Source organism: Equus caballus, chromosome X (genome assembly GCF_041296265.1).
Source record: "Equus caballus isolate H_3958 breed thoroughbred chromosome X, TB-T2T, whole genome shotgun sequence".
In the NCBI taxonomy this organism is placed as follows: domain Eukaryota; kingdom Metazoa; phylum Chordata; class Mammalia; order Perissodactyla; family Equidae; genus Equus; species Equus caballus.
Window position 1 is genome coordinate 143991975 of NC_091715.1, and position 17969 is coordinate 144009943.

Genomic DNA, 17969 nt, shown 5'->3' on the forward strand with positions numbered 1-17969 from the left:
ATAGGCATTTTAACCATCTTAAAGTGTACAATTCACTGGTTTCTAGTACATTCACAATGTTGTACAACCATCACCTCTATCTCATTCCAGAACATTTTCATCACCCCTGTACCCACTAAGCAGCCACTCCCCTACTCTCCACTGCCCCAACCCCTGGCACCCACTCATCAGCCGTCTGTCTCTGTGGATCTGTTGGTTCTGGAAGTTTCGTAGGAATGGAATCATACAGTATGTGGTCCTTTGTATCTGGCTTCTGTGGGGCTGGTTTTTAACCAGAAACTCCGAGGCGATGAGGGGAAGGAAGTTCCAGGGCAGAGTTTCTGCCTCTTCTTGCCCCTTGGGCGTGGGAGACCAGCAGGGCACCCATCAGTCAGGCTCTTTCATGGTCTGGGGCAACTGACAGGGGTTGGCAGCCCCCTGCTAACCATTTCGACCACATCTTCTAAATCACTGCCACCAGGGGAGAGCAGAAGGGAGCCTGGGAACATTTTAAGAGCAGGAATTGGAAAGCCCAGAGCAAGCTCTCTGCTAACCTTCAGAAAACAGAGGGTGGGGAGGTCACGATGGTATGCAGAGGTCAGATTTGTCGCATTTTCACCTGAATGACTTTCCAGTGGCACTGACCCCAAGCTGAGTTTCTTCCCAGGAGTAGGGGACCAGTGAGGTTTCCAGCCACACGTTGGGGTGACTGCCTTCTCTTGGCAGGACTCTCCTCTCAAAGCCGTGCAGATGTTGTGGGTGAACTTGATCATGGACACATTTGCCTCTCTGGCCCTGGCGACGGAGCCCCCCACCGAATCGCTGCTGCTGCGGAAGCCATACGGCCGAGACAAGCCCCTGATCTCCCGCACCATGATGAAGAACATACTAGGCCACGCGGTGTACCAGCTCACCATCATCTTCACGCTGCTCTTTGTGGGTAGGTTGCCCCAGGGCACAGTGCGCTGTTGCCAGACCCGTGGGCTCCGACCCTGTCTGTCGGTGGAAGGGATAGCCGAGCATCTGGAGACCCGACCCGATTTTCAGTGAGGACCCCTTAGCCCTCACCTCCCTGCCGTCCCTTTGTGTGTGCCCCACTGAGGTGTCCCAGGCCCTGAGCAGCTGAGAAACTCCACTGCTCCATAGAGTTGGTGGGATGTCTCACCCTCCACCCAGACCCAGGTCACTCACCCATCCATCCACTTACTCCATGACTATTTCTCCAGGGGACAAGGAGCAGAGAGCTCAGCTGGCAGTTGTGGGAGAAGGAGGACCAGGAGAGAAAGGGGACAAGAGGAGGGAGAGGGGAGGGAGGAAGCAAGTAGGAGGAGGAGAGAGAGGGAGCGTAGAAGGAGGCAAGGCAGAGAAGGGAGGATAGAGAGGAGGAGGGAGAGGAGGAAAAGAGGAAGGGAGGAGAGAGAAAGAAGGAGGAGGGAGAGCAGAAGGGGAGAGGAGAAGAGGAGGGGGAGGGAGGGAAAGGAAGGGAGAGTGGAGGAGGGAAGGGAAAGAAGAGAAAGGCGGAGGCTGGGGGGTGAGAGGGCTCAGGAAGCAAGAAGGGGGCCAGGGCAGGGGAGGGAAGGCAGGGGCAGGAGACCCGACAGCAGAGGAAAGGAATGGTGGGGGAGGCTGGGCCAAGGGGGACAGAAAACCACAGGGCCCCCGGCCACAGCATGCGGAGATGTGGAGAACCGAGCCTTGCGGGTGGCGACTGTCGTCGGAGTTTTCTCCTGTGCCCAGCATCAGCTCCTGTGTTTACATGGGGAGGAGGGGGTTGTTACTTTGTTTGTGGCCTTTCTCCCTTAGGTCAGGGTGCTCTCCATGTGTCTAGCAACTCTTGACCATGTGGTGGTCCGGGTCACCGTGACTGTCCTCCAGGGCCTGGTGAGGCTCAGCTTTCAGCTCCTCTTCCTGGGAGCGGATTCAAAGCTCAGTGTGCAGGGACGGCATTTGCTGAGGGGCAGGAGTCACGGTGCGCGGCCCCCAAATATCAGTATCTGGTCTCTTGGGGGCAGAAGCCTCTCTTGCTCCATCCAAGGACCTAGCCCAGCTGTCCAGTGCCAGGGACAAGACAGAGGAGGGCCGGCCTGCCCTGTGCCCTGCAGCCTCTGATCGACTCCTCCCTAGCCCGCCCCTAACTCAACAGGCATGCAAGTGACCAGAGAGGCGCTCTGCGTCTGAGGCAAAGCACGTTCACAACACTCCGTCATAACTTCTTCATTCCTGCCCTCCGGGCTTCAGTGCCGGCCCCCCTGATCGAGCCCCTGGCCTTGGCTGTGAGCTTGCGTTTGCCACCCTGTAGGATGAGGGACTCATTCCTGTCCCCTCACAGTCATCTCACTGCAAAGTCAGGGCTGCGCACGGCCCCTAGCATTGCTTGGGGGACACCAGCCAGAGCTGCATCCCACTGGGCACCCTGCGCCCCTCACATGGCCCTTGGCTTGCAGGGGAGCTCTTCTTCGACATTGACAGTGGGAGGAACGCGCCCCTGCACTCGCCGCCCTCGGAGCACTACACCATCATCTTCAACACCTTCGTCATGATGCAGCTCTTCAACGAGGTCAACGCCCGCAAGATCCACGGCGAGCGCAACGTGTTCCACGGCATCTTCAGCAACCCCATCTTCTGCGCCATCGTCCTGGGCACCTTTGCAATTCAGGTAGGAGGGAAAAGGGAGGGAGCAGGAAGCCTTCCCGTCTCCATTCGCAGGGTCAGATCCGCCCCTCCCGGCATTCCCTGTGACGCACAGAGCAGGTCTTCTTCATCTTTAGAACACCTCAGCCTTGCCCTGGGTTCCAGAGGGGTCTAGTGGGACTTCCTCAGAACTGACCTTCCCACAGGGCCCTCCAGGCCTGCCACTCCCATTTCTTGATTCCTTGGTGGGAGGCCACTATAACTCCAGAAGGTTCCTTTGGAGATGCCCTCTGTCCCCAGTGCTGACACACCGGCCTCTGCCTGCCAAAGTGTTTTGGACAGGCTGGTCCGTCAGCAATCCAGGGGGCGCTGAGCATTCAAAAATAGAGTGTCTTGATTGAAAATGTGAGGCATAGTGAGGCCAACAGGCCAGGATAATTTGTTCTTCACAGTTCTTAGAGGAGGGGGCCCTCCACGCCATGAGTGACCACCCAGGGAAGCCCTGGGTTGGTCAGGAGGCAGAGGGAGAGCAGGGAACCGTGGGCAGCAAAGAGCCTTTATTGCGGTTTCCGGGGGAGAAAATTGTGAGGCGGGGTGAGCAGGCTGAGGACTCGCTAGTAGGAATCATTTCAGGGCTCTGGGCTGTAGAGCTGGCCCTGGTTGTCTGGGAACGGGCCCTGGGTGACTGGGGTGGAGGACAATGCCCTGGAGGGCCCTGGAGGGTGACAGCCCAGGAACGGAGGTGGTTGGGGTGTGGGCACTGGGTTGGTTAGTCTGTATTTCAGAAGCTCGGCCCTGGGAGGGAGGGGTTGATGAGGGAGCAGGAGGACCAGGCAAGATGACTTGTGTCTGTCATCAGGGTGTCCAGAACAAGGTGTGCCCAGCATTTGCATGCAGGGCAGATGTTAAAGCATTGAGTTCACAGAGCTGGAAATATGGCTAATCCACAGCTGGGGGAACCGATGGGCCCTGTGACTTTCTGACCAGGCCAGGCCTGCAGGGGGCCAAGCCTGCAGGGGGCTGGGCTGGCCCGGAGGGCAGGATGGGCCCTGAGGGCTAGAGGAGGAGGACGGGCTCAGGAGCTGTGCTGGGCTGGGCCCACTGCTGGACGTGCCTCCCTCATACCCGTCTTCCACAGATTGTCATCGTCCAGTTTGGCGGGAAGCCCTTCAGCTGCTCCCCCCTGTCCACGGAGCAGTGGCTCTGGTGCCTGTTTGTTGGCGTTGGGGAGCTGGTCTGGGGACAGGTAAGTGTCTGCCTTGTCAGCTTTCCCAGCACCCCCGTTTTGTCTGCTCTGCCACAGCCCCAGTGATGGGCACAATGACCGGGAAGGGTGGGCAGCCCAGGGCCCCCTGTCCGGCTCCCTGCTCTGGAGTCTCAGAGCCTGTGCCCAGGAAAGCCTGCGGCGTGCTCAGGTGGGCGGTGCCACACAGCAGGGCTCAGGCCTGGGACATGCCATGACCCAGGCACACGACCACAAGTGATAGTGCCAGCAGAGAGAACACAAAAGGCCATGGCTGAGATGTCACAGGACCCTGGCAAAGCCACCCTCCACTCCCCTTCCCATGATAGGAGCTGAAAATTGTCCCTTAAAACTGGGTGGCTGGGAAAATCCCCACATGTTTAGAACTAAACGACACCCTGCTAAATCCTCCAAGGGCAAGGAGAAAGTCTCAAGGGAACTGAGAAACTACTCTGAGCCGCTGGAAGATGCAAGTCGGACACCCCAAGCTCTGTGGGCTGCAGTGAGAGCCGGGCGCCGAGGGGAGTTCAGAGAGCCCAATGATTATGTTAGGAAGAAAGAAGCTGGGTGCTGGGGCAGGTCAGAGAACAGGAGGGGCAGCCCAGGCCACAGTTGCACAGCAGGCCTCTGAAAGCATTTCTCCAGAATTCTAGAACATTGGTGTAGAAGGCTGAGTCCAGGATCCACTTTGCCCTGTGTCTTAGTTGGCTCAGGCCGCCACAGCAAAATACCACAGATGAGCCGCTTCAACAACACGTGGTCTTCTCTCACAGCTCTGGAGGCTGCGAGTCTCAGATCAAGTGGACGTAGGGCGGGTCCGGGAGAGACCAGGCAGGAGCTTCCAGGTCCCCTGCCAGTGGAGTTGGGCGGCAGCACAGTTTCTCCCAGCAATGACGTGTGACAACATGCACAGAGTACTGCCACCACGGAAGCTCCCCTGGAGCCATGGTGTCCAGGGACTTTACTGGGGCTGGGTCCTGTAGGCCTAGAGCACCCGAGGGCCTGACCTCAGTTACTCAGTCTCCGCGCCCGGAGGTCAGGCTGCTGTGTGCGGCCCAAGGCCCCACCACAAATCACGCTGTCAGCATAGACTGCCTGGCAGGGCCCTAGGCCCTGGCAAACCAAGACCTTCTCAACAGGCAGGATGTGCCAGAGGCATAGAGGTCCCCTCTCAGGAGCCAGGAGTCAAGGCCAGAACCCTCTCTGGCAAGGCGAATCTCTTAGGGCACACACTATGCAGGAAGGTGCATTGGCTGCTCCTCCAGCCCTCTGGCCGGCACTCCGTGGAGGGGGAGCCATAGGCACGCACATCCCTGCCACCTCCCTGGGAAACCTTCTCAGCCCCCAGCGCCCTCCACTCCCGGCTCCCTGGGGACTGTTCTCGGTCTGCTCTCTGCTTAAACACTGAAAACAACACCCTCCAAAGGAAAGAGGCTGGTGTCTCCCTCTAGGGAGTGGGATTTGGCACCAAGCAAAGGCAGCGCAGCTATGCAGCCTCAGAGACCAGGAAGGGACATCCAGTCCCCAGGTCTGCCTGCAGGAAGAGGCATTTTGGAAACAGTGCACGATGCGGGGGGGGGGGAGCGGGGGGCGGTGCAGACACCAGTGTAAGCCTGTGTCAGAGGAAGTGGGGCAGCCTGGGTCCCTTCCCAGCCCCGGCAGAGCTCCTGCTCTGAAAGGCCCAGCCCTGCTCTGATGGCCACCTCTGCTGGCTGTCCCTTGCCTCTGGCTCCCCAGGTCATTGCCACCATCCCCACCAGCCAGCTCAAGTGCCTGAAGGAAGCAGGGCATGGACCCGGGAAGGATGAGATGGCTGACGAGGAGCTGGCCGAGGGGGAGGAAGAGATCGACCATGCTGAGCGCGAGCTCCGCCGAGGCCAGATCCTCTGGTTCCGGGGCCTCAACCGGATCCAGACACAGGTAAGCTGCCGTGCGAGCAAGCAAGAGGCAGAGAATGAGCGACATGAGCCCTAGACCAACAGGGAGACCTTTGGGTCTTGATGCCATGAGAGCATCACAAGGGCAGTTGCTGGTGTCCCTCTGCCATCCCCACAAGTGCCCTCTGGCGGTTGTGGTGCTGAGATGGCCTGTCCCCAGCCCCTCCCTCAGAGCCCAGATGGCCCTCCCTTCCTGCTGGGCACAGGTATCGGCTAAAGGTGTGTGCTGTGACCAGTGGCTGGCTCTCACGGGGCGTGGACCACCTGCTGTCTGTGTAGCTGCTGGAACTGCCCCTGGTCACCGGGAAGTGACATTCTGGGGATGAGATAGATACCCATTTCAAATAGCCTTTGGCGAGCTCACCGCTCACTGGGTTATCTGGTAAATTCTGTGGAAGATTTCATTTGGGAAGCGGACGCTGGCCACTGAGTTGGTCCTCTCTGTTCCTCCCAATCTCTACATATCAGAGCTGGTCAAGGCCAAGGCTGTCAGCTGAAGTCTTCTATGAAGTCAGACAGCCACCATGAGCACCCAGCCATGGGCACTTATGAAGGCTCCATGAGAGCCTGCCTGCCAGAGCCAACCCCGATCTCTGCCCCTAACCCTTCCCAGCCAGCTTTCTTGCCAGAATGTTCCATACTCGCTGTCTCTCCACATCCTTCCCTTGTACTCTCTCATGATCTCGTTGTGGCCTGGCCTCTGCCCTCGACGTCCCAGAGGCAGTTCTTGCCAAGGTCTGCGAGGACTCCTCCCAGCTCTGCGGGTCAGGTTGTCGCTCTGTCCTCCCTGCTTCTGAAAGCGCAGTTGGCCCTGCTCCCCCTGGCTGCTTGCTGTCCCCTCTCCCTCTTGCTCTCTGCTCCCAGTCCGCACTTGCCTGGCACCCCTGCCTCCCACTGAGACCTTGGTCTGCCCACTGTGGTTCCCGCGTGCTGAAAAGACCCTGGCCCCAGGGGCACTGCGCCTAGTCGGGAAGGCAGGAGGGGCAACGTTCAGTCCCATTGGGTCACCAGGCCCCTCTCAGCTGCAGCCCCCTTCGTCAGCTTCTCCTTCAGCCCTTGCCCACCTGCCCCACTGGGCCCTGGAAACACTGGTCTCTTCTTGGCCTCTTCCCCACGGCCTGCCCCACCCGTCACAGCCTCCAGATCGCAACCCGAAGACCCTCACTCACCACCTCGTCATCCTTCCAGCCAGGAACCCGAGAGTGCCACACCCACACCAAGATGCCCCTCAGCACCCACACTGGGCTTGGCCCAGACCATAGGCTCCGCTGCCCCAAGCCTACCTCCTCCAGCCCCCCGGCTCCTGAGCAATGGCTCCGTCACCTCCACTGCCCAAGCCAGAGCCCCAGAGCCATCCTGGACCCTCTTCCTGTCTGTTCCACCCCTGGTGCATGGGCGTGGCCCACTGGCTTGGCTCTTCCCCCTGAAATGCACGTCCCCAATTCAGCCACCCCCTGCCCCCTATTCTCTAGGCCCAGCTACCAGCATCTCTGCCTGGATTGAGGCTCCCTGCTGCCACCCTGGCCCCCTGCAACCTTATCTCAGCATAGCACCCAGTGACACCTATTACTCCCTGCTCCTCCTGGGCCTCCCACCGGCCCACCTCTGGCCTTTCTCCATACTCTGTCCAGGACGCCCAGCCTCACTGTCCCTGACCTTAGCTCCAATTGCTTCTCCTCCTGAGGGTCCCACGAGAGGGAAGGACACCACTATGCACATGGCCAGGCCCTTCTGCGGAGTCTGTTTAAGCAACTTCCTGCTGTGGGCCCCTTGGCCTGAGGCAGGACCTGAGACCGCACCTCTCCCCAATGTCTGCCTCCAGCCTGTCACACGTAGCCACAGGCTTGTCCCAAAGAATCTTCCTTGCAATGCATCCAAAGTGCATTGGGGCAGCCTGCGCCCCAGGTCCCATGCTCCCTCTGGATGCGTATGGCTTGCCAGCTGCTCCCACACAACCCCTGGGGGTCTCATGGGGCCCAGCCTCACAGGATGCCTTCTCTCCTCCCCGGGCCCCAGCCCCAGCTCCAGCACGAGCTCCCAACCTCCCTCCTGCTCTGCCAGCCTTTGCTCCGCCGGCCCCTGCAAGGCCACCCTCCACACTGTGGCCATGCAGACTCTCTCCCTGTCCTAAGGGTGAAGTTCAGGGTCCTGACCGTGACCTTCAAGCCCTTGGCTCTTGGTGTCACCCCACATGCCCTGCAACCCTGTAACCCCTGCTGCCTTTCCAGACATGCACTCTACATCCCCGTGTCACTGTACCTCCATACAGGCCGCTATCTGGGCCCCAGGCCTCCCCAGCTCCCGCTGTGTCCCCTCGGGGCCCCTCCTCGTCCTGCAGCAGCCTACTCAAAGGCTGCCACCTTGTGAAGCCTCCTCAGAGTCCAGTCCCTCTGGCCACCGTTGGCCCTCATGCGCCCACAGCACACACTTACAGCAGTTACTTCTCCACACGGCCATCTGTGCTCTCCACCCAGGGCGCTGGGACCAGTGAGGAGCAGAATGCCCCAGGGAACTTTCCAAAGCTACCATGCCCTGGGCTGCCCCCAAAGCTCAGGATCCTGTAGGGCTGGGTGAGATGGCACCAAAGAACTCCACGATTAATGAGCTCCCCTAGGGTCCAAGGGGCTTCTCCAGGAGAGAACCAGGCCAGGTCTCTGGCTCATCCCTCTTGGCGTCCCGAGCCTCTGAGTCAGTGTGGCCAGGGAAGAATGTCCTGCTGGCCCGACACCGAGCGCCCGCCAGAAGAACGGGAGTAGCTTCTGTAGCCAGATGTCCAGGTCACCCCCGTGCCTCCCGGCCGCTCAGCTGTGAGCCCTCAGCCACCCTGTGCTGGCCCTGGTTCTGCTGCGAGTCAGCCCATTTCACTTCCATCAACGAGCCTAAGGCGGCACTGGCTTTTCCAGCAGCTGAGACAGCAGCCCTGCCCCGATCGGAGGTATCTGGCGGGAGGTCAGTGGTGCCTCGGCCACCTGTGTGTCTGTCTTCTGTGTGCCCGTGGGCTCTCAGGCCTGCCACTGCTGCCTGGCTAGTAGAGCGGGTCCCCTCAGTTGGAGTCTTGGAGTCCAGGCTATTCTGTCAGTGCCCATGTAGACCGGCCGATCAGGGGCCCAGAAGGAAGGGACTCGCCCAAGGTCACTCAGTGACAGCGTGAGCTAGCCAGGGCGCAAGTCTCCCCCCCCCACCGACCCCTAGTGCACTCCCCGTCTGCTCCGTAGAGACCTCCATCCCTCCACAGCGTCTTGGCTTTACCACGTTGGATTCACCGTGCTCCTCAAGGACGCTGAGCCAGTCGGCCACTTTAGCTCACTTTTTAAGAGCATCTTTCTTTTTGATTCAGAATATCTACTTGAAAAACAGAAATAAAACCCAGGAGAAATAAAGCCCCCAGGTAGCATGTCCACCTCAAGCCAAGAGAAATATTCTTTAGGCAGCTGGCCCTAGATTTCTGGATTTTGTGAAGCACAAAATTCCTCCCCAGATTTTAGAGGCCAACACAGCTTTTTAAGTTGCTAAGTGAAGGCATTTCGTAACCTGCTACCTGCTCTCACCGTCATTCCATACTAACGTATTAATGCACCAGACACTTAGGGTGTCATTCCAGAACAAAAGAGAGTCCTGGAAACCCAGAACATAGAGCTTTCAGAAGCACTCATGACGTGGTCTATTTCGCATTCTATTTATTATAGACCAATGAGAAGCTTCAGCAGCAAGTGGGCTTCTGGGGCATGGGGTTGGGGGGAGACGACAATTTTGTGGTATTTTGACTGATGCCGTCATCCCATTGGGACACCCGTGGAGAGACCAAATCAGAGGCAGGAAAGGCGTCTTTCCCTTCCCTCGTCACCTTTGCCACAGTAAGAGTCCCCTCTTAAGACAGACCTGTGTCCACAGCCTTGGGAGTGTCTCCTTAATCTAGGGAGGAGATGTCCCCCAAGGAGACGGTGGCATCATGGCAGGGGTCATCTTCCTTCAGTGCTGTGGAGTGCACTTGGCACTGTGCCAGCCCCCAAGGGTGCTCGGTGCACCTTGCTCACGGGATACACTGGGAGAAGGGACTGGGTGGCCGAGTACACCTGATGTCTTTTCCACAACGCATCCAGGGGTTGAAATGACTGACATCTTCATTTTGGTTGGGGTCAGGGGAATCCGAGCACTCCAGCTGCCTTCCTTCAAGAAGCCTGGCCCTGGGTCAGATACCCTGCTGACCCTGCTGGCCACCACAGGGCTCCCGGGTGAGGTGGGGCCCCTTGCCATGGCCCAGAGCAGGGAGCCGGTGTGCTCCGGGCTCCAGAAATGCATACTTGCTTTGCTGCCCACATCATCCAGTGAACTGTATGGCACTTTCCAGAAATAGATCCACCTTCTGAGGCCAGAGATTCCCCCCTCCCACTGAGGGCATTCCCTCAGAGGCGGCCAAAGGTGCCCCATGCTGGGCTGGCCTCCCAGAATCTAGGCACATGGCCTCCCGATGGGGAGACCCGCTGTGGCCACTTGGCCACAGCCCTCTCCTGCCCAGGTCTGACCTGCCCTAGACCCCCTGCCGGTCAAAGGCAGGGTCAGGAAGTCCAAAGACACTGAGACGCTTAGCGAGTTCACCCACCTGGGGCTCATGTCTCTTTTGGCTCCTAGGAAGCTTAAAGGGTGGGGGACAAAGCAAAAGCCATCTCTGCTCCCCAGACCATCCAGGCTCTCTGCTCTCCCTCCAGCCATGCCTGTGGCTCTGTGGGAAGGAGTTCTAATAAGAAAAAACAGGTGCTTCCGGAAAACCCTCTCCCCCTCTTTTTAAATCCATTCTTCCGCTGAAGCTTCCCACGGGGAGCCCCCTCATTCGCTGATTGGACGAGCTGAGCCACAGAGGAGAGTGATGGCCGCACCTCCCAGCAGGGCACTAGATGTCCCCCCACCACTTAGAGCAGTGTAAAGGAAGGCCGGCCCAGGGAGTCCCCTGGCCATGGTCCCCATGCCATTGAGGAGCGCTACCACAGGGAGCCTGGTTTCTAATGGGAGCATATCACATCCCTCAGGTGTGTTGGGGCGGAAAAAAAGGTTGAGAACTACTGACCTAGGATAACAAAGTATTGCCAGACAAAGGTATTTATTGACGAGTGGCTTGCAATGAGCATATCGTGAATGCAAATAACTCTTTCTAAAACGTTTGTAGTGTGTCCCGATTGTTAACCCCGCCCTCCCAGTCTTCTGAGTGCTAATCATTTGCTCAGCAAACCCTCTTAGTGGATGAAGCAGAGGCTGGCCTCGGCCATGGCCCTATCAGCAGCACCGTCAGCTCCCAGGGAGCGGGGTGACTCAGATGAGGCTTTGCTGTCACGATATGTGCCCAGTGTGGCCCCTGTCCTCGCCCAGCCCCACCCCCGTGCGGTAGCCCGGACAACAGTGCAAGCCAAACTTTATCTCATTTTCTCTCCCACAGATGGAGGTAGTGAGTACCTTCAAGAGAAGCGGTTCATTTCAGGGTGCTGTGCGCCGGCGGTCTTCGGTCCTCAGCCAGCTCCATGACGTAACCAATCTTTCTACCCCTACTCACCTAATTCTCTCTGCTGCCAATCCCGCCAGTGCCGCTGGGAGTGAGTCTTGAGTCCCCTTTTCTCTCATAAATGGCATCTCTGGGGGAGAAAAAGTCTCCCACCTCTTCTCTTTTTTCCAGTCTTGCATCCTCCGCTCACCGTGGCTTTTCCGTTCTTTCTTTATCGCCCTGTCCAGTCCTTCCCGCCCAGATGGTGTCTCTCCAAAGCCATATTCTCTTATGAAATGTATTGAACCCATGGCACTGCTGGACCTTCTGTTCTTTTCTTTGTTTGATTTTTTGGTTTTCATTTAGTGCTCCTTCTGTCATTGGTTTTCTTTTCTTGAACTTGTCTGCCTTCGCTGATAGTTCTTCATGAACTTGGGCCACTTCTGGTGGCGTCTGGTGTCAGGGTGGGGCCTTGGTCGGTGTCCTGTGGGGCTGTGAAAGGGATGCATGCAGGCTCAGGGCCACCTTCTGGGGCTGGAGCGGGAAGCAAGTGCCTTTTTGGCATCATTTGCAGGGGAAGAATCCAGCCCACCTACTTGGGATTAAAGTGGCAGCTTCCAGAACTCTCCTTGAAGTGGTTTCCAAAAGCAGTAGACCTGATGTGAGCTTCAGGAGGCTGCTATCACATGTCCCCAGGTGGGCTCGGTGGTGGCCAGCTGCTCCTGCTCAGGTGCTGCCTGCCCTGTAGGCCCTTGCCCTGAGCCACCGGCTGTTAGTGGTGTCTGAGGTGTCCCTCAACTGGAGCCCTCCTCACGCCCCAAGCCTGCGCTCTGCTCCGTTTCCATTTGTTCCCAAAGCACCTTCGCTCTTTCCAAACAGGCCGGGATTGGAAGGTCTTAACCCCATCTGGTCAACACTCTTTCTCCTCTTTCCTCCGAGGAGAAGCCGGGAGAAATCAATCCCCTTCTTTACATTCCAATGGAACGTTCCCGCCATGTCGGTCACATTTTAAAGAGAACCCAGGGCCTGTCCTGAAGAGGGAGAAACGTCCATAATTTCTCACATCTTTTTACAAAGACAAAGGGAAAGCCACTAGACCATTGAAGCTGCCACCCACGGCTCCCCCAACGAGAGAGAGCACAGCAAACCGTGTGAGCCCCCTGCCCTGCCCACCCCCCTCCAGGGCTGCCTGCTTCTCAGAACAGACTCGAGATTTCAAAAACCGAACAGTAAACCTTCCAGTAGGAGCCCAGAGCCCCTGCCGGGATGGGCTGATGCTGCCTCCTGCCTTTCCTTCCAGTGACCCGGCTGCTCTCACCCCCGGGAGCACAGCCCTCCCGCAGACAGGATGTGACCTGCGCCTTGCCCCTCAGATTCTGGGATTGGGGTTTTGCTCAATTTCTTCTCTTTTCCTTTTTTTTTTCCTTTTTTGTCTTTTCTTTTTTGTCTTTTCTTCTTTTTTTTTTTTAGGAACTGGTGAGAGGTCCCCCATGGGGGCCATCCCTCCTCTTGCTTAAGCTGTCATTTCAGGCCACTCTGCCCTTTAAGGAAGGGATGTGGGCCGCACCCGTCCCCACCGGGCCACCTTGTCCCCTTCGGAAACAACGTGTGTGTGTGCGCGTGTGTGCGCACGCGTGCACACACACGCACACACACCCCTCCTCCAAACCACACCTCCAGCTCCCTTACACACTCACTGGGCCGCCCACCTGGGCCACAGATATTGCCCGACAGCTGTCACAGGTGGGTTGGAAAGCTCTGGCCTTGTCCCAGAGGGGCCTTGCCACAACTCCACCCAGAGAGGTCTGCAGACGGCTCGCCAGTCAGTTAAGGACAGAATTGGTGCGTGTCCTCCCAGGTGCGCCTTGGCCAGGACCCGGCTGGGCAGCAGCACCTTCCTTTCTGGGAACAAAGGGACAAGAGAGGGCATGAGTCTGCTCAAGGGGCATGCACTGACCTGCTCCTGTCCCTGCCTCCCCCTTGACTTCCTCCACGTGTTTCTTTACCATCTCTCTCTGCTCTTTCTGTCTGTCTGTCTGTCCATCTGCCTGACTGTTGACTTGGGGTGAAGGCAGCCAACAAGGTCCCCACACTGCATGCCCCTCAGCCTTCTCCACAGCTCTGGCCTTGTTCCGCTCTGGGGCCAGCCTGGGCCTCCCCTCCACGCTCCTGGGTGAGGCCTGCAGTCTCTTGGCTCCCTCTGGATTCCTTGGGCTTCTTCCCTTTCTCTCTCCTCTCTTCCTTGGCTTCTAGCACCTTCCTTCCCTCCTTCTACAGCCGTGTGTCCCTCACCCCCTTCCCACTTCTGGGAGCCCAGCAGTGCCTGGTAAGAACAGTGGGAGAGATGCCACTCCTCCCACTGGTCACTAGCCACTCCTGACTAGTGTCTTGCCAGAAGAAGGGCCACTGTCCCTTTCCACACCACATGCTGCTGGGCAAGGAGCAGTTGGCAGGGCCCCGGTGAGAGCTGAGGACCTTCTGTCTGAGGAGGGCACTGGTGTGACAGCAAGGGGATCCTGATGTCCCAACTCACAAGGGCCAGGGCCCCGCTGTGGAGGAAGATGCTGGTTGGAGGATCAGGCGACACCGGGGGACATGCCTGCTTTCTGAAGCTGCCGACCAAAAGCGCTTTCTGCCAGCATCACCGCACCATGTGGCAGATTGGTTTGGAACTCTGAACCGGCCCCCAGTCTGAGCTGCGAAGACCCTGAGAAATCACCAAGCCAGCACCCTCATCCTACAAATCAGGGGAAGGCCTAGCAGAGAGAGGCTAGCCCCAGGCCCTCACCCTCTCTTGGAACTTGTCAGAAGGAAGGCGAGGGGCAGGTGGTGACAGAGCTCCCAGCCTTGCCAAGAGGCAGTATCGTGTGAGGTGCAGTGCTCATAGGCTCTCAGGGGGAGGTTCCTATCCTCCTCGCCCACTGCCCAGCCAGCCTGCCCCTTGTCCCCGGTGTGGGGGCAGGTCTCTCCAGCACATCAGGGCCTCTGGTCCAATATCACTTCCACCGAGAACCTCAGGCTCTCCAGGTGGAAGGTCCAGTGCGGGGTGTGGACAGGAGCCTGAGGGCCAGAGTGATCGGTGACGTTGCTCACCAACACAGGCCCTGGCACGTAGTACCAATGCAAAAAGTGGCCGGAGAATGTCCTCGGTGCCAGAGGGAAAGGAGAGCCCCCAGAGGGGTGATGGGAGGTTAGAGATGCAGTGACCCTTGGGGCTCAGTGCACCTACATTCACATCCACTCCTGCTTTGTAGCCGGCCCCTGACGCCCTCCTGCATGTGTGCATGCACCTCTGCTGCTTCTGGATTTGCAAGTCCCAATACGGTCCCCACTCCCTCAGTCGTACGCAACGACCTCTCAACTCCAGGATGGCCTTGGCTGCCTCCTTCCCGCTCACTCAGCCATTTCTCCTCTCTGCCTGGCCTGGCGGCCACCCCCCCGCCCCCCCATCCCAATCATTTCATTCTCGGCCTTGGGGGTAGCACCTTCCCCTTCAAGCCACCACCTCATTTCACGGGACCTCAGCTGAGGCCTTGAGGCCGGCCCATCTGAGTGGCTCAGGAAAGAGCATTCTTTAACAACCACTTTTAGTCAATCCCCTGTTGGCATGTCAGTCACCGCTGTTCCTGCCCGAATCACACTGACACACTAATGCTGCTGGGAGCTCAGCATCGCTCCCCCAGCTGGCTGTCAAGATCCCCAAGGTGTGGCTGGAGATGGGGTTCACTTGGGTTGACTAACTAGAAGCAGGGAGCTGGATGGCTGCCTCCAGCTGTGAGCAGGGACACACAGATACACCCCAGCCCCTCCCCAGCCACACACTCAAAGCCTGTTTGCCAGCAGCTAGCCTCAATGGCCCTCCAGCAGCAACGCTGGGCCTCTGTACTCAAATCTTTACTGTTGCAGTGGTTCGTGAGAGGGCTCCTGACCCAGCCTGGCAAAAGGGGCAGGGGCGGGCAGTGGGTTTGGTCAAGTGTGGCCAGAAGGGCTCCCTCTGGGCTGGTGAGTTCTGATTAACTGTGCTGGAAAGAGATCAGGGCAGTTGCTTTATTTTAATTGGCTTTTGCAACATGAAAACCTTCTGTCCAACTTGGCAAAGCCAGGCCAGGTGAGCCCCCACGATTTTCTTGGCCACACCCTCTGGAGCCCAGGGAGACATGCAGCTGCCATCATTAAGGCAGCCCCGCAGAGGAAGGAGCCCTGCAAAGTGAAGGCATCTTGTTTGCTTCTTTCTCAGGAAGTTCATTGATTTTGAGCCGAGTCTCCCCACTTGGGTTTCTGGGAATAGTGTATTGGCATTTTCTCTTGGCTATTGGACAGTGTGCACACTGTCTCCGCACTAGGAAGAGTATCAGCCCTGCCCTGCCTGAGCATTCCTGCACCCACGGGCCCTACCGCGGGAAAGGACCTTCCAGGTGATTCCTAAAGCACATGCCAGCTCGCAGGCTAGGGCCAACCCCAGAACCCCTGCTCCAAGCCCTCCCCGGTAGGCACTTCCCAGCTGACTCCCAGAGCTGGGAGCCAGCCCCCAGGGAGCTCAGGAGACTTACTGGAGGTCCTGCAGCTGGATACTCTCTGTGCGTGGGTCAGCTCAGTGTGATGTCTGGGCTTTCTGAGTCCCGGGCACACATGCATGCATACAGGACAGGAGGTAACTTTCACAAAACTCACCAGCCATTAGCACTTTTGGCTTGCCAACGTACACAAAGCCATGTCTTTAGTTTGGTTTGCGGCTCAATCACTCAGTGAAAAGGCCAACTCTGGAATTTGCATGATTGTGTTTCCTGATTCCCTGGTGAGGAAAGGGAGCCTTCTGCGTGCTGCCCCCTCGTTGTGGGTATGGTGGCCCACACCTCTTTGTGTTGCTTTCAAGTCATGATTCACCCTCACGTCTACAGGGAGGATTTGGGGCCTGGGAACCCCAAAGTTCCCAGCAAGCAGTTCCTATGGCTCTCCACGGCTGCTGCGTCCAGAATTTGCTCTAAATCCAAAGCCCGTATGCCAGGGGAACTGACAGGTCCCTTCCTCTCTCAGAGGGTCTGGATTAATGGTTGGTACAGAGCCAGGCATATCTGCCAAGCATATGGGGGCTTTGAGGGAGCAGCAGAAGGGCAGGGCAGCTGTCAGACGGAAGACTTCTGAGTTCTGTGGGCCTCGGTGGTGAGACAGGAGCCGAGGGCCGCGAGCGCGATGATCCCCAGGGCCTGCTTGTCACCACAGCCCAGGGGAGAAAAGGCCAGAAGGATCAGGCAGTTTCTGTTGTTACTGTTGTCATCATTCAGGAGCCTTTCTTTTTATGTTTCTCTTCTCTTCTTTTGTTTTTCTTCCCTTTTTGCATTCCTTCAACAGTGTGGGGGTCCCCTCAGCCTTCGCTTGCCTCCCTGCTTTCACATCCCTTCTTGCCTCACCCCCACCTGCATTGCAAACTCGAGCGATTGAAGGTTGAAACAAAAGCGAGGCACACCCGCTTTCAGCTGTGACCTCCACCCCTCTGCTCGTGCCCCAGCCCTCCATCAGGAGCATGATCACCTTGCAGAGTCTGACGCAAGCATCCCTTCTGCTTCAGCTTGGTGTGGCTGGGGTGGTTCTGTGGCTCTGGAGTGTCACCTGCCCTGCCCCCGCTAATGGAGCTCATGGTTCAGGCGAAGGCAGGCCAGGGCTTCCATGCAGGGGGAGGGGCAGGCAGCCATTATGGAACAGAGGCACACGCTTACGCCAAGTGCACGTGGTCGTGAGCCTCAGCAGAGAAGAAAGCAGAGCAAGAGAACTATTTGGGGCGCTATTTTGGATAAGGTGGTCCAGGACAGCTGCTCGGAGACTGGATATGTGAGCTGACTTCCGAATAAGGAGACGAGGCCAGCATGGGCCCTACTGGCGGGAGAAGAGTCTAGACAGGGGAAGGGAGCTGTCACAGCCCCAGGGGAGACTCAAGCTAGTTGGTTAGAGTGAAGTGGGTGGAGAGCCACATGCCAGGCTGTGTAGGTCCCCTACTTTCAGCACCCACCCACTGCGCCCCTGCTGGATGCAGGTGCCATTCTGGGTGCTGGGGACATTAGTGAACCAGACAGACCCCTGCCCTCAGGGGCCTCGTGTTTTGAGGAGAGGAGACAGACGCGAGAATAATGGGATGTGTAGGGTGTTTGAAGATGAGCTGTGCTGGGGAGAAAATGAAGCAGAAGAGGTGCAGTGCTGCAAGAGGAGATGAGGAGTTGTGACTGTAAATAGGGAAGGAGGTGAGCGGAAGCCAGGAGGCTCACTGGAGAGGAAGCTTCTTGGCACAGGGAACAGCCAATGCAAAGCCTCTGAGGCAGGAGTGTGCCTGATGTGCTTGGGGAAAAGCCAGGAGGCCAATGCTAGGGAGAGTACAGGAGGAAGAGGAAGAAAATGGCAGGCCCAGCAGGACTTCAGGTTTTCCTTCGAGGAAGACACAGCTATTGAAGGGTTTGGACCAGTGGAGAGGGTGACAAGCTCTGGCTTTCATTTGAAAGGATTGCTCTGGCTACCATGCTGAGAATAGACTGTGGAGGTCAAGGGCAGCAGCAGAGAGACCAGGGCAGAGGCATGGGGCAGGGGTGAAGCTGAAGAGGCAAGTGGAGCCCAGAGTCTGGAGACAGAGATGTGGGACTTGTGAGCAGCCAGCTGGGATTTCAGGCCAGGGGAGATAAGAAATGTGTGGCTGTAGACAAAGATGAGAAAAGGTCCAAAGACG

At 57.9% G+C, this 17969-nt stretch overlaps 1 protein-coding gene across 17 annotated transcripts in view; it reads left to right on the top strand.

Moving 5' to 3' along the window:
- The window catches only part of ATP2B3 (ATPase plasma membrane Ca2+ transporting 3), a 71768-nt gene that overhangs the window by 46351 nt on the left and 7448 nt on the right, over positions 1-17969 (top strand). For 6 of the 17 annotated variants that reach the window (XM_070258472.1, XM_070258475.1, XM_023634440.2 and 3 more), the window contains 5 exons: positions 706-919; positions 2424-2635; positions 3749-3856; positions 5591-5773; positions 11219-11372. In XM_070258472.1, coding sequence (XP_070114573.1) covers positions 706-919; positions 2424-2635; positions 3749-3856; positions 5591-5773; positions 11219-11372 — 871 coding nt within the window. The remainder of the gene's footprint in view (positions 1-705; positions 920-2423; positions 2636-3748; positions 3857-5590; positions 5774-11218; positions 11373-17969) is intronic. The other 11 variants (XM_070258466.1, XM_070258468.1, XM_070258469.1 and 8 more) reach the window with 2 other exon arrangements.